This window comes from Macaca nemestrina, chromosome 14 (genome assembly GCF_043159975.1).
Source record: "Macaca nemestrina isolate mMacNem1 chromosome 14, mMacNem.hap1, whole genome shotgun sequence".
NCBI classification, from domain to species: domain Eukaryota; kingdom Metazoa; phylum Chordata; class Mammalia; order Primates; family Cercopithecidae; genus Macaca; species Macaca nemestrina.
The window spans coordinates 113,524,650-113,540,359 of NC_092138.1; the positions used below are offsets into that span (position 1 = coordinate 113,524,650).

At 46.1% G+C, this 15,710-nt stretch overlaps 1 protein-coding gene across 2 annotated transcripts in view; it reads right to left on the minus strand.

Annotated features, from left to right (window-relative positions):
* LOC105464104 (transcription termination factor 1) overlaps positions 1–15,710 on the minus strand; it is a 33,495-nt gene that overhangs the window by 12,314 nt on the left and 5,471 nt on the right. Inside the window, exons 3-9 of one of the 2 annotated variants that reach the window (XR_011612898.1) lie at positions 14,639–14,862; positions 12,450–12,635; positions 11,119–11,197; positions 7,562–7,692; positions 5,043–5,270; positions 2,117–2,206; positions 258–323 (exon numbers count right to left, since the gene is read on the minus strand). Coding sequence is in view for 1 of the 2 variants with exons in the window: in XM_071078502.1 (XP_070934603.1) it covers positions 258–323; positions 2,117–2,206; positions 5,036–5,270; positions 7,562–7,692; positions 11,119–11,197; positions 12,450–12,635; positions 14,639–14,862 (1,011 nt within the window). In the remaining variant the exon portion in view is untranslated. Of the gene's footprint in view, positions 1–257; positions 324–2,116; positions 2,207–5,035; positions 5,271–7,561; positions 7,693–11,118; positions 11,198–12,449; positions 12,636–14,638; positions 14,863–15,710 lie in introns of both variants that reach the window. The other variant, XM_071078502.1, reaches the window with a different exon arrangement.

The following is a 15,710-nucleotide window of genomic DNA, read 5'->3' on the forward strand; positions in this document are numbered from 1 at the left end:
CATAGCTGGGACTACAGGCGCCCCCTGCCTCAGCCTCCCAAGTGGCTGGGACTACAGGTGCCTGCCACCACGCCCCGCTAATTTTTTGTATTTTTAGTAGAGATGGGGTTTCACTGAATACACTGAATTTTAAGCACCACTTATACAAAATTCCAAATGCAGCATCATTATCAGCCCTGTAAGATGATAGAGAGTTATTATATTTATTAAGTCATCTCTATATTTTAATTACTTTAATCTTAAACAAATGGTCTTACCCTATGGCACTAGCAAGATCTTCCCAGTCTATTTCATTAGTATCTTCCACATTTATTTCATACAACCTGTGAGAAAAAATACAAATTAAATTGTCAAGCAAAAATCAGCACGCTAGCCATCTTCATGGACGCGTGGAGTGTTAAGAGCTGGAAGGTATCCATGCTTTCGCCCCATGCCAGCTCCCTCATTACACATGCACAGTGAGGTCAGCATCCCAGCCCAAGGTTAACCCAGGTCAGTGAGTTGCTGGGCTGCAGAGATGGGCTGAAAAGACCTCTGTCCTCCTCCGAGCCCTTTGTGTCTCTCACCAAACCATGTTGCTTTCTCACAGCAAAAACCACCACCTCATCATTCAACATAGGCACACAGTAAGAGGACATCTGTACTATGTGACAGACACTGTGAAGGTCTTTTTTTTTAAAATACTGGGTCTCGCTGTGTCACCCTGGCTGGACTGCAGTGGCGTGATCGTGGCTCACTGCAGCCTCAACCTCCTGGGCTCAGGCGACTCTCCCACCTCAGCCTCTTAAGAAGCTGGAACCATAAGCACGTGGCACCATGCCTGGCTAATTTTTTAGATTTTTTTTGTAGAGACAGTCTCCACATGTTGCTCAGGCTAGTCTCAAACTCCTGGGCTCAAGCGATCTTCCTGGCCTCCCAGTGTTGGGATTATGGGCACGAGGCACCACGCCGAGCCGGTTAAGACCTTAAAGCGCACACATTCATTTACAGTAACCCTCCCCCCGACCTACAGACAGGGAAACAGTGCCAAGAGACTCAGTCACAGGCTCCAGATTGCATGACTAATAGGTGGGGCCAACACTGGAACCCAGGCCTGTTTGACTAGAGATGCCCTTCTTGGATCTGCGAATCTATGCTGTTGCTCTAGCAGGGAAGACTGGGCGGGGGCATAGGAAAGAGGATCAGGAAAGCCACAGTGAGCCTTCGGCAGGGCTCACGTGTGAGGCAGAGGGAAAGAAGGCGGACAGCAGGGCCAGAACCCACAGGCTCCTGCTGCTCTTTGCTGTTCCTCAGTCAACGTGGGCCAGGTCCACTAGTCTCACAGGCATCACAAAACGGGCCCATGTCTCCCTTTTCCTCGTCACCCTTCAACACTTTAGCGCGGACCCTGCATGGACCAGGAACTCAAAACCAAAGACAAGCAAGGATGACACCAACGAGCTCATGCTGGAGCACAGGAGGGCTCTGTCTGAATCATTCGCCCCCATTTTCCAATGGGCGTAAATAATTTTATCCACATGAAATGCTTCAAAGACTAAAATAATTACATGGAATTATTACACAGTACGTTTCACATGTTATTTTCTTTTTTTTTTTTTGAGACGGAGTCTCGCTCTGTCGCCCAGGCTGGAGTGCAGTGGCGCGATCTCGGCTCACTGCAAGCTCTGCCTCCCGGGTTCACGCCATTCTCCTGCCTCAGCCTCCCGAGTAGCTGGGACTACAGGCGCCCACCACCGCGCCCGGCTAATTTTTTGTATTTTTAGTAGAGACGGGGTTTCACCGTGGTCTCGATCTCCTGACCTTGTGATCCGCCCGCCTTGGCCTCCCAAAGTGCTGGGATTACAGGCGTGAGCCACCGCGCCCGGCCACATGTTATTTTCTTTTATCCTCCTGAAAGCACTAAGAGGTAGGTACAATTATTGTCATCCTCAGTAGATGAGTTAAGATGAGTACACTGAGACTCAGAACGGTAGGTCATAGGCCCACAATACATGCGGGAAGTGCTGGAACAGGGATTTGGACCTTGGCAATCTCACTGCAGACTCTGCTGGGTTAACAACTTCTCTTTGGCTAGAGACAGAAACAGTTAAGAGGCGTCCGTTTCTATTTTTCCTACCTTTCAATAAGGCTGACCTTGGCCCGAAGGGCATTAACGCCACAGTATATGCGCCGACCATTAGTCATCCTCTTGGTTAGAATTTCTGTCCTACATTAAAAGGAAGAAAAACATAGTTTACTTTCAAGGGTAGATTTTTCATTAAAATTTCCTAAATTTTTCTCATCTAAATTGCTCTCATTCAGAACCAACTTCTAACTTTTCTTTTTTTTTTGAGACGGAGTCTCACTTTGTCACCCAGGCTGGAGTGCAGTGGCACGGTCTCAGCTCACTGCAACCTCCGCTGTCCGGGTTGAAGTGATTCTCCTGCCTCAGCCTCCCAAGTAGCTGGGATTACTTACAGGTGTGCACCACCATGCCCAGTTAATTTTTGTATTTTCAGTAAAGACAAGGTTTCATCATGTTGGCGAGGCTGGTCTCGAACTCCTGGCCTCAAGTGATCCACCTGCCTAGGCCTCCCAAAGTGCTGGGATCAGAGGCATGAGCCAGAGTGCCTGGCCCTCAATTATTTTGACTATTTATACACAGACAGGCATTGCTCTTATTACCATTACCAGCTTTGGAACATCAAGTAAGACAAATTTAGTAAAGTGAGAAATGATTTGATGATTCCTCTAATGCCAAAGCTAGTGGCTGCAGGCTGACTGAAGTTTCTAGTAAAGGCAGTGACGCAATTAAAAAGATATTAAAAGTACTAATCTTGAATAGCAAAATTTGTCACAATCTGATAGACAGATCATTAGCTGTTATATTTACATTCTTGGTAACGGAGACACATGATCCACATGCTGATCAACAACACTGTGGCTCTTAGTGAGAGCCATCCATGTTTACAGAGTTGAAATGTACCAGTGGAGGTCATTTCAATGTTACACAAGGTAAACATACACTCAGAGTTTAAGTTTACTATTTTTTATCTCAAATTAATAGCTAAATCTTGCATGTTATCTTAATTATGTTGATCCTCAACCAGTACTACCCTTAATGATCACCATGTCCTCTTTTTAACATTGGTATGTCATCCTCCAATTGAGGCTTATAATTCACTCTTCCTTTTTTTTTTTTTTTGAGACGGAGTCTTGCACTATTGCTGGGACCGGAGTGCAATGGCGCGATCGCGGCTCACTGCAACCTCCGCCTCCCAGGTTCAAGCAATTCTCCTGCCTCAGCCTCCTGAGTAGCTGGGATTACAGACGCCCATCATCACGCTGGCTAATTTTTTTGTATTTTTAGTAGAGACAGGGTTTCACTATGTTGGCCAGGCTGATCTCGAACTCCTGACCTTGTGATCCACCTGCCTCAGCCTCCCAAAGTGCTGGAATTACAGGTATGAGCCACCGTGCCTGGCCCTCACTCTTCCTTCTTTTAGCTGAAAATAGAGAGTAGAAAGAGCTCTGGTTCCTTCAACATTCCCTGTTCTTTGGAGTTTATTTCCCTGGAGTTGTAAGGTATATAAGCAGTGTGATCTAGGAGTCTGCTTTTAACATAAAATATGCCTACTCTGGATTTCACTCCTACTATTTATTATTCAAGAGCCAATGAGTGCCCTTCGTGTGCAAGGTGGGGGATCATGAGCACGCAGAACCACTGGTTTGAGGAGTTTGCTGCAGCTGGACATCCAGCTGTGCAACTCTCCTGGTCCTGGAAAAGCTATATCCAGCAAAGAATGTGTGGCAGGAGCAGAACTGAAACTATCTCCATGTGACTGATGTAGCCAGGAGCACATCTACCTCACTTCATCTGAGGAACTGCGGAAGCAGAAAGCATTAGAAGGGCGGAGCTGTGGCCAGGCGCGGTGGCTCAAGCCTGTAATCCCAGCACTTCGGGAGGCTGAGATGGGTGGATCACGAGGTCAGGGGATCGAGACCATCCTGGCTAACACGGTGAAACCCCGTCTCTACTAAAAAATATGAAAAACTAGTCGGGCAAGGTGGCAGGCGCCTGTAGTCCCAGCTACTCGGGAGGCTGAGGCAGGAGAATGGCATAAATCCGGGAGGCGGAGCCTGCAGTGAGCCGAGATTGCGCCACTGCACTCCAGCCTGGGCAACAGAGCAAGACTCCATTTAAAAAAAAAAAAGGGGGGGGGGCGGAGCTGTTACTGATCACTATACTTGTGATTTCTCTCTGCATGTTAGTTTTCTATCTTTTTTCTATATATATATTTTTACTTTTGTTTTTTTGAGACAGAGTCTCGCTCTGTTGCCTAGGCTGGAGTACAATGGGGCAATCTCAGCTCACTGCAACCTCCACTTCCTGGGTTCAATCGATTCTCCTGCCTCAGCCTCCAAGGTAGCTGGGATTACTGGTGGCTGTGAGCCACCACACTTGACTAATTTTTGTATTTTTGGTAGATACAGGGTTTTGCCACATTGGCCAGGCTGGTCTTGAACTCCTCGCCTCTTGAACTTTTGTAGTTTTGGCAGATACAGGGTTTTGCCACATTGGCCAGGCTGGTCTTGAACTCCTGGCCTCTTGAACTTTTGTATTTTTGGTAGATACAGGGTTTTGCCACATTGGCCAGGCTGGTCTGGAACTCTTGATCTGCCTGCCTCAGCCTCCCAAAGGGTTGGAATTACAGGTGTGAGCCACCACGCACAGCCCCTGTCTTTTTTTCTAATGCTGCCAACAGATTGCTACCTTGTTTTATTAAAGACTTAGAAAGACAGTAAAGAAATCAGAAGTCAATATTCAGTTTTAAAAAGGTTCAAGTTCTTTAGGAGGAAAGCATACACTCTTCAATGCATCAGGGCTAGTTACGTGCTAATTTAAATCAGAGAGTGATACGGAAGCAGCGGGGGCAGCAGACGAGACATGATTGTTTTTGACACGTAAGCTTCCACATAGCAGTTACGCAGATATTCTTGGTAACCTCAGCTCTCCACAGAAGCTGGAGAGAGAAAGAGAGAGGGAAGAACTTACCACTTACTTTTACACTGCATCCAATTTCTGGTTTGCACTTTAGCTTCTACTTCTACCCAAGATATGCCCTTGTAGAGTTTTTCCCGAACAATTGATAGGCAACTTTCAGGATTTTCTTGGAGTTTGGAATCCACCTCTTTTAACTCCTGGGGAGACATTTTCTTTAGAATCACTTCTTCAACAGCCTTGATTAGTTTCTGGGTTTCAGACTTACTCCAAGTACCACGATTTCTTTCTGTAGATACAAAAAGATGGTCTTATAGTTGCTAATCTATTTGCTTTCAAACACAATATTAAAAATGAAATGATAAATCAGATACTTTTCAGAAAATAACGGGCATCTCAATTATACAGACAAAAAACAAACACAATTATGTGCATATTAAAATGAAATTACTAACATGGTCATGGATTTTTTTTTTTTGAGACGGAGTCTTGCTCTGCCGCCCAGGCTGGAGTGCAGTGGTGTGATCTCAGCTCACCGCAAGCTCCCCCTCCCAGGTTCACGCCATTCTCCTGCCTCAGCCTCCTGAGTAGCTGGGACCACAGGCGCCCGCCACTACGCCCGGCTAATTTTTTGTATTTTTTAGTAGAGACGGGGTTTCACCATGTTCGCCAGGATGGTCTTGATCTGCTGACCTCGTGATCCACCCGTCTCGGCCTCCCAAAGTGTGGGATTACAGGCGTGAGCCACTGCACCCGGCCAGTCATGGATTCTTTTTAAGAACTAAAGCTGGAAATTATTAAATAAGTCCTTTCTTAAAGCATTGTTTTATTTATTTATTTCAAAACAGTTGTTCATCCTGTTTCTGAGAACAATGTCTCCCGCATGAAACTGTGAGGTTCCCAAACGTTTAATGGGGGGGGGGAAAAAAGCCAGCCAAATGGCTTTTATGTTATTTTATTTTATTTTATTTTTTTGAGATGGAGTCTCACTCTGTTGCCCAGGCTGGAGTGCAGTGGCCGGATCTCAGCTCACTGCAGGCTCCACCTCCCGGGTTCACACCATTCTCCTGCCTCAGCCTCCCGAGTAGCTGGGACTACAGGCGCCCGCCACCTCGCCCAGCTAGTTTTTTGTATTTTTTAGTAGAGACGGGGTTTCATCATGTTAGCCAGGATGGTCTCGATCTCCTGACCTTGTGATCCGCCCAGCTAGTTTTTTGTATTTTTTAGTAGAGACGGGGTTTCATCATGTTAGCCAGGATGGTCTCGATCTCCTGACCTTGTGATCCGCCCATCTCGGCCTCCCAAAGTGCTGGGATTACAGGCTTGAGCCGCCGCGCCCGGCCGGCTTTTATGTTGTACATGTACATGTCTCTTGGCCAAGAGTTCCCAGTGTAACAATAATAGCCACAGTGACACCAGCACAGTACTTGATGAAGGCACTTGAGAATTTCTGAAGCCAATTATCTATGGCAGATGCCCACAGTATCGATGGTTCACCCTTCTTCACTGGAGACATTCACAGTCACACACAGACTGAGATCTTAAAAAGGAGTCTCACACTGGCAGCTGCTTGGCTGTGCTTTTGGTAACATTCCACAGAATGTTACATTTTCCCCTCAATAACAATCTGGATGAAAATTTAAAAATCAAGAGATTTCCAAGAAAGAAAAAAAGATATCTAGAGTTCACAAAATTTTAAAAAAAAAAAAAAAATTCAAGATTTTTCCTTTTTTTCTTTTTTTTTTTTTTTTTTTGAGACGGAGTCTCGCTCTGCCGCCCAGGCTGGAGTGCAGTGGCCAGATCTCGGCTCACTGCAAGCTCTGCCTCCCGGGTTCACGCCATTCTCCTGCCTCAGCCTCCTGAGTAGCTGGGACTACAGGCACCCGCCACCTCGCCCGGCTAGTTTTTTTTTTTGTATTTTTTAGTAGAGACGGGGTTTCACCGTGTCAGCCAGGATGGTCTCGATCTCCTGACCTCGTGATCCGCCCGTCTCGGCCTCCCAAAGTGCTGGGATTACAGGCTTGAGCCACCGCGCCCGGCCGATTTTTCCTTTTTTTCTTGGAAACTTGAAGAACTGGCTGCAAGGCACTACCTGTGTGGCCGGAGTATGTGAGCCCCTGTGCTAAACAGAAACCCGATAAGGACTGTCTTCTTAAAGGAAACCTTTTAAGAAAGAGGAGATAGAGACAGGAGGTCACCAACACTGGTTCTGAGAAAAGTCCCCGCCTGACAGGCACGAACTGCATGCCTGCCTCCCTCCCAAGGTGTCCCGTGCCACCGCAGGAAAGTGACCCTCCGCCCAGGCTCTCCCACCACCAGTTTCTTGGGTTCACTTGGCAGTTATATTTGCACGGACAGTTACTGAAGTGTGGTAAAAACCAGCCTAGTGGGTAAAGGTTGCATGGCTTCACTGAATACAGGAGGAAACCAAATGAATTAGCATAGAGAACAGCTTAACAAACAAAGCTCTCGCAGAAGACAGGTCTGCGGTGATTTCTGGGCATTGGATCAGTTATGGCTGAACCAGGCCTGTCAGGGCTTATTTCTTCAGTGAGGTGGGCACTGGCGGCTGCCACTTACGACTGCTGATCTGCGAGAACTTCAGGGCCACGGAGAGGCTACTTCGGGCCACCATCTCACCAATCGTCTTCCAGTCATTCCCAAGGAGAGAATGGTACATCTTTAACTTCTCAGTGTCTCCTTCGCTATACCTAACAGAAAGGGAAAACATTTCACAAGTTTAAACTCACTATCAGATTAAATACGGTATTCTCATCCCAGTACGCAGCAATCGTGGGAAAAGCTGAATGGCGTAGGCTGTCAGGGAACCCGGTCAGAGTTCTCTTCACTTCCTGTTGGCGCCTCAATGGTGGTCATCCTATCAATCAATCACTGAAGTCGAGACCAGAGGCCTGGTTCAACTGAACAGCAGCCAGAGCAATCACTTAGCCCTTCTTCAGCTCAGAGCCTCTGTCCCTGTGGTGGAAATGGCTTTCCTCTACCCCACCTGGACAGTGCCTGCACGCTCGCTAGTGCAGTTTAAACGGTGCATTTTCAGGGAGCGCTTCCCTCACTCCCTTAGCCTGAAGTCCCCCTGTTGATTGCTCCTGGAGAACACTGTGCTTCTCTTTCACAGCACTGGTCACAACCCGCACTCACACATGCACAGGCTCCCTTGTTCATGCCTCTTCCTCTAGACCAGCACCGCCCAACAGAAACATAATACGAGCCTCTTACGGATTTTAAGTTTCCTAGTAGTCATAGGAAAAGTCACTTTAACCTAGTTTTAATAAAAGGAACTTTAAGAATATATTTCTTACACGGGCATGTTGCGTGATGAAAAACAAAAACAAAAAATAATATATTTCATTGAACTCAATATATTAAAAATGCTATCATTTCAACATGTCATCAGTATCAAAAAATATCAATGATGTATTTTACATTCCGTTCTTCATCTGGAGCCTTCAAAACCCAGCATGTGTTTTACTCTGACGGCATCTCAATGTGGACTAACTACATTTCAAATGTTTGACAGGCCCAGGAGGCTGCTGGTCACCATACTGGAAGACACAGTTCAAGAAGGGAAGTTCCATGAGGGCAGAGACCTTGTCGGTTTCATACACTTTGGTATCCATAATGCTTGACAGACAACAGGCATTCCATAAACATACAACAAATGGCTTACTGTAAATATGTAACTACTTCAGAAATGTAAAGTGCATTCATCCTACATAAAAATACATACATTAAAGTACTAAAAAAAGCACTATAATATTATAAATAGATTTTAAGATTAAAAACCTAAATAAGTAAATAAAAAGCAATCTTTACAACATCTTCAGATTCCTATCTGAATAGGAATGGTGGTTTATGTCATCACTAAGGCAACATAATTCTAGAAATCCTAGAAAAATACAATTTCTTTTTTTTTTTTTTTTTCCTTTGAGACAGGGTCTGGCTCTGTCACCCAGGCTGGAGCACAGTGGCATGATCATAGCTCACTGCAACCTCCACCTCCTGGGATCAAGCAATCCTCCCACCTCAGCCTCCCAAGGAGCTGGGATTATAAGCATGCACCACCACACCCGGTGAATTTTTGTATTTTTAGTAGGGATAAGGTTTCACCACGTTGGCCAGTCTGGTCTCGAACCCCTGACCTCAAGTGATCTGCCTGCCTCAGCCTCTCAAAGTGTTGGGAATTACAGGTGTGAGCCACCATGCCTGGTCTATTCTTCACTACTAAGAATCATGGCTGTCAGTCAGGTATGGTGGCTCAAGCCTATAATCCCAGCACTTTGGGAGGCCGAGGCAGGAGGATCACTTGAGGTTAGGAATTCGAGACCAGCCTGGTCAACATGGTGAAACCTCGTCTCTACTAAAAATACAAAAATTAGCTGGGTGTGGTGACACATGCCTGTAGTCCCAGCCTCTTGGGAGGGTGAGGCAGGAGAATCACTTGAACCCAGGAGGTGGAGGCTACAATGAGCCGAGATTGCACCACTGCACTCCAGCCTGGGTGACAGAGTGAGACCCTGTCTCAAAAAAAAAAAAAAAAAAGAAAGGCCAGGCCAGGTGTGGTGACTCATGCCTGCCTGTAATCCCAGCACTTTGGGAGGTCGAGGCGGGCGGATCACGAGGTCAGGAGATAGAGACCATCCTCCATCCTGGCTAACACAGTGAAACCCCATCTCTACTAAAAATATACAAAAAAATTAGCCAGGCATGGTGGCGGGCACCTGTAGTCCCAGCTACTCGGGAGGCTGAGGCAGGAGAATGGCGTGAACCCAGGAGGCGGAGGTTGCAGTGAGCACTGCACTCTAGCCTGGGTGACAGAGTGAGACTCCGTCTCAAAAAACAACAACAACAACAACAACAAAGGCCAGGCGCGGTGGTTCATGCCTGTAATCCCAGCTCTCAGGGAGGCAGAGGCGGGAGAATAGCTTGAGCCCAGGAGTTCGAGACCTGCCTGGGTAATATAGCGAGACCCCGTTCTCCACAAAAAGGAAAAAAAAAAAAAGACAAAAAAAAAACAATTGCCAGGCATGGTGGCTCACACATGTAATCCCAGCACTGTGGGATGTGGGAGGCTGAGGTGGGTGGATCACCTGAGGTCAGGAGTTTGAGACCAGTCTGACCAATATGATGAAACCCGTCTCTACTAAAAATACAAAAATTAGCTGGGTGTGGTGGTGGGCACCTGTAGTCCCAGCTACTCGGGAGGCTGAGACAGCAGAATTGCTTGAACCTGGGAGGCGGAGCTTGCAGTGAGCCGAGATTGTGCCACCACAAGTGTTGGAAGCACATTATAATTGGATATGGTATTTGAGGAAAAGGAAGGAGAGAATGACAACCGGGTTAAGCACCCTGGGTTGGTACCACTGAACTGCATTTAACGGACCTAATAATCCCAGCGCTTACCTCCACCTTCAAATAGTTACTAAAAACCCACAGCAGTCTGCTAAGTGCTGGAGGGAACATCTGTCAAGATGGGATGTTTGGGTTCACAAGGAGATGACGAAGTAAGCAGAGAGCAGAGCAAACAGGAGTAACAGCACATGAGGCAGCGTATGGGGAGTGCTAAAGAAAAAGTGTAGAGAAAGCTGCAGATGCAGGAAACAGGTCACTAAGCCTTCACTAAAGAGCTGAGAATGGAAAAGGGCATTGAAGACGCACACATTTGACACACCATCTGGCTTCACACACACAAATCTTCATTATTTTTACTGTTAATCCACTGCTGTGAATGTCTTTTTTTTTTTTTTTTTTTTTTTTTGAGATGGAGTCTCGCTCTGTCGCCCAGGCTGGAGTGCAGGGGCCGGATCTCAGCTCACTGCAAGCTCCGCCTCCTGGGTTCACGCCATTCTCCTGCCTCAGCCTCCTGAGGAGCTGGGACTACAGGCGCCCGCCACCACGCCCGGCTAATTTTTTTGTATTTTTAGTAGAGACGGGGTTTCACCATGTTCGCCAGGATGGTCTCGATCTCCTGACCTCGTGATCCGCCCGCCTCGGCCTCCCAAAGTGCTGGGATTACAGGCATGAGCCACCGCGCCCGGCCTATGTGAATGTCTTGATTTATGGTATCAGCAAAGACTAGAGAAATGTCCTGTCTCAAGCTGCTCAGACTTTTTTCTTACCTGCCTTTGTAATTGTTGACATCGAACATCTTCTTTGCTCGATAGTATATAAGCTTCCAGGGCCGGGCAATGTTCCTACCTAAAGTCAGAAGAAAAGTGATCAGAGGGGCTCACATGACATGAAGTCACAATGGTAAAAGGAGCCCAGAACAGCCCTTGTAACAACATGAACTATCCTAAGCCCCGTGTTAAGGCTGGGATTTCCTGTGTCCTGAACAAAGCTGTCTTGAAGAGCAGATATACACAATCACCAGTTTCCTTGGAGATCTCCGAAAACTAAATGCTGAGTACCCCGAGGCTCCAGCTTCCGGTCTATGCAATTTGTGGAAAGAATCCTTACAAGACAAAGTAATTTTAACATGATTTGAATTAAGAGGAAGAGAACACTACGGTGGAGAATACAGGGTAACAGTTCTCCAGAAGATGAACAACAAATCTTTCCCAAATCAGCTTTTCTCATTTTCTCACTCTAAGGTGAAATAATCCCTCAATGGGGGCGCACTACCCTGTTTTTCTTCGTGGACTCCACAGAACACCTAAGAAATTATCCTCTTTAAATTCAAGAGAGATTTGCTTTGGCTCTGATCCTCCACGACAGCATGACCTTCTAACTTCACAAGCAGCACCTCCAGTCGGAGGGTTCCAGTTACAAAGCACACATATGGCCACACTTAAAAAACCGTGGGAGACCACGGTGCATATAAGGATGTGCTTTGTGTAGCGTACACAAAATATAAATAAGGAACAGGAGGAGAAACCAAAACCATAACTATTGCCAAGGAAGAAAGGTAAAAGTTGATCATTCAATTTTTCACACTGAACTTGGGAGACATGAACACATTCCAAATCCCCAAAAGTAGAGACTGGCAATAAGAATACCATCAGGGCAGGGTGAGGTGGCTCACACCTGTAATCCTGGCAGGTTGGGAGTCCGAGGGGGGTGGATCATGAGGTCAGGATATCGAGACCATCCTGGCTAACAAGGAGAAACCCTGTCTCTACTAAAAATACAAAAAAATTAGCCGGGTGTCGTGGCAGGTGCCGGTAATCTCAGCTACTCGGAAGGCTGAGGCAGGAGAATCATTTGAACCCCAGAGGTGGAGGTTGCAGTGAGCCGAGATTGCACCACTGCACTCTAGCCTGGGCAACAGAGCGAGAATCTGTCTCAAAAGAAAAAAAAAAAAAAAAAAAGAATATCATCAGCCATCACAGCAGTTAATGTGCACTGCCTGCAGACAATGGCCAGATACCGTGCTAACACTTACCACAGGTTATCTTGTTTATGGCTGGAAGGCTGTGGATGGTCAAAGAGTGATTGTTTCTAAACTTACCAATGTGCAATCTAAACGAGTGTCTCCTTTTCAAGTTGGTGATCGCAGATTTTTCCTCGGGGTATCTGTCGGTGTACAGCAGCTTGTCTGCGCTCTCGATGCCTGTCAGGGCTAGAAAGTCTTCCACATTTTTCTCTAACTGCTTATTTTCCTTCACAGAAAACTTGCCAAATTTAATAGCGACACCTAGGATTGGGAAGGAACAGGGAGAAAGTGTGTATCGTTAATAATGAACAAAAGCAAACCTATGACTTGGTTTTTCATCAGCAATGACAGTACCACGGCCCAACAGTCCCAACACCTGACATTTGCTCTCCTGCCCCCACTTGCAGGTTCGGCCTTTCCTCCAGGGTTCAGCCCAAGCCACACCTCTTCTGTCAATGTCCTCCCTGGTCATCCTATTCCAAAGTGACCTTTCCTGTTTCATCTATCTTTTCAAAAAATAGTTTTCAAATTTATTCATGCATTCTTTAGATAGGATCTTGCTTTTTCACCCAGGCTGGAGTGCAGTGGCATGATCAAAGTTCACTGCAACCTTGAACGCCTGGAATCAAGTGATTCTCCTGCCTCAGCCTCCTGAGTAGCTGGGACTACAGGCGTGTGCCACTAACACCTGGCTAATTTTTTATTTTTTGTAAGATGGGGTCTTGCTGTTTTGCCCAGGCTGGTCTTAAACTCCGGGTCTCAAGCAATTCTCCTGCCTTGGCCTCCCAAAGTGCTGGGATTACCGGCGTGAGTCACCTCACCTGGCCTAGGTTTACTTTAAAAATATTTTACGGGCCAGGCACAGTGGCTCACGCCTGTAATCCCAGCACTCTGGGAGGCTGAGGTGGGCAGATCATGATGTCAGGAGTTTGAGACCAGCCTGGTCAATAACATGGTGAAACCCCGTCTCTACTAAAAATACAAAAATTAGCCAAGTGTGGCAGGCGCCTGTAGACCCAGCTACTCGGGAGGCTGAGGCGGGAGAACCACTTGAATCCAGGAGGCGTAGGGTGCAGTGAGCCGAGATCGTGCCACTGCATTCCAGCCTGGGCCACAGAGCGAGACTCCGTCTCAAAAAAAAAAAAAAAAAAAGTCTTTTATAAAATACATACTCATAAGAATTTCAACACAATATACCAATAAAATGGGATTATATACTACAATTGTGTGCATGTGTGTAGTGCTCTCTTTTTTGCTTAATTTGTCTTGTCTATTTTTCTGAATCTCTTCAATACTATGAATTCTGGAAGACTATGACTCCTCTTCTTACTTTTTCCAATGACCAGTTGTATTGGGTCTTACACAGCAGATATTCAGTAAATATTGCTCACTGGTAGTACACAGCCTTACATTTGCAGTTTATTCTTTTTTTTTTCTTTTTTTTGAGGCGGAGTCTCGCTCTGTCGCCCAGGCTGGAGTGCAGTGGCCGGATCTCAGCTCACTGCAAGCTCCGCCTCCCGGGTTCATGCCATTCTCCTGCCTCAGCCTCTGGAGTAGCTGGGACTACAGGCGCCCGCCACCTCGCCCGGCTAGTTTTTTGTATTTCTTAGTAGAGACGGGGTTTCACTGTGTTAGCCAGGATGGTCTCGATCTCCTGACCTCGTGATCCGCCCGTCTCGGCCTCCCAAAGTGCTGGGATTACAGGCTTGAGCCACCACCCCGGCACAGTTTATTCTTAAATCCAATAAGCTTTATTATTGGATTTAAGAATAAAAGTTATTTGTTATTCTTAGTAATAATTCTTAATAAGAGAGGTTCAGAAACACAGTGAAATCAAGAAGGTGATCAAGTCCACTACAACCAGCTCACCATCAATTTAATACCTTGGAGAAAGAAATGATACCTCACTAAAGTTGATGATTTTAATCTGAGAGCATTTTAGTTTTATATAACTGTTGTATCTTTTCCAGTGTCTCAACCAATTAACCTCTCGTCCTTTCTCTTCTTGGTGGGAATTAATTATCTGGTCTATTTAGCCCCATTCTTCCTGGCTACCTTTACCAGAAACTGGGAGAGAAGAGGAAAAGCAAGAGCACTTCATTTTGCTAATTTTATAGCTCAGACAATTCTGGTAGGAGACAGAGGTGAAGGCAGCGAAAGAATGCTTCTTGTCCATCTATAAATCTGAATCATCCATAAAAGAAAGTCAGGTGCTAGCTCTGCATACAGGAAGTTCAACAAACCCTAAGGCCCCACAAGCTCACCTTGTGCTTTAAATTCCTTAAACCGTTCTAAGTCATCCCGGTACATCCGCTTGATTGTGCTGGTGGCCCTGTCCTTGATGTTAGGAATGAATTCCTGAAGCTGTCTGACGGCAGAACCCAAATCCGCATCTGAATCATCGGCATCTCCTGAATCTGCATACAAATATCTTGTTTCGGAATCTTCTGCTGTTTCCACGTTGCGTTCTTCATTTGCAGGTTCTAACCTAAGGGGTTAGAAAATTGGGTTGCCTAACATTAACACATCACTTGACCTCATAACTTTTAAACTTTTCCTTCTTTTCTTTATGAGACAGTCTCGCTCTGTCGCCAGGCTGGAGTGCAATGGTGCGATCTCAGCTCACTGCAACTTCTGCTTCCCGGTTCAAGCGATTCTCCTGCCTCAGCCTCCAGAGTAGCTGGGACTACAGGCGCCCGCCATCGTGCCCGGCTAACTTTTGTATTTTTAGTAGAGATGGGGTTTCGCCATGTTGGCTAGGCTGGTCTCAAGTGACTCACCCACCTTGGCCTCCCAAAGTGCTGGGATTATAGGCATGAGCCACCATGCCTGGCCTTAAACTTTTCTTAAAATGGCTCTCACTTAGGCTACCAGAATATTAAAGCAAGATGAGATCTTAGAGTTGACTCAGTCCATGATTTTCAAACTTTTTACTGGAACTTGAATTACTTGGATATATCTCAGAGGCAGCCTAGAAGCTAAACGTGCAGCCCTAAGCCCTATTTCCTCTGGTTATTTACTCAGACTATTTTTCAGAGGTAATTTGGGCTTTTAAATTTACTCACAGATTTTCAGGGCTGGAATAGTTCTTAGTGAAAATCGAATGTCTTATTTCACACATGAAGAAATTAAACTACCTGCCAAGTTTACTCAATTAAAGATGTATGATAGTCTGTACATCGAGGGTATATTGAGGGTCTACCTCTTGATGATTTCTGCCATTTAATATGTATGTACTGAGGCCAGGTGCGGTGGCTCACGCCTGTAATCCCAGCACTTTGAGAGGCTGAGGCGGGTGGATCGCCTGAGGGCAGGAGTTTGAGACCAGCCTGACCA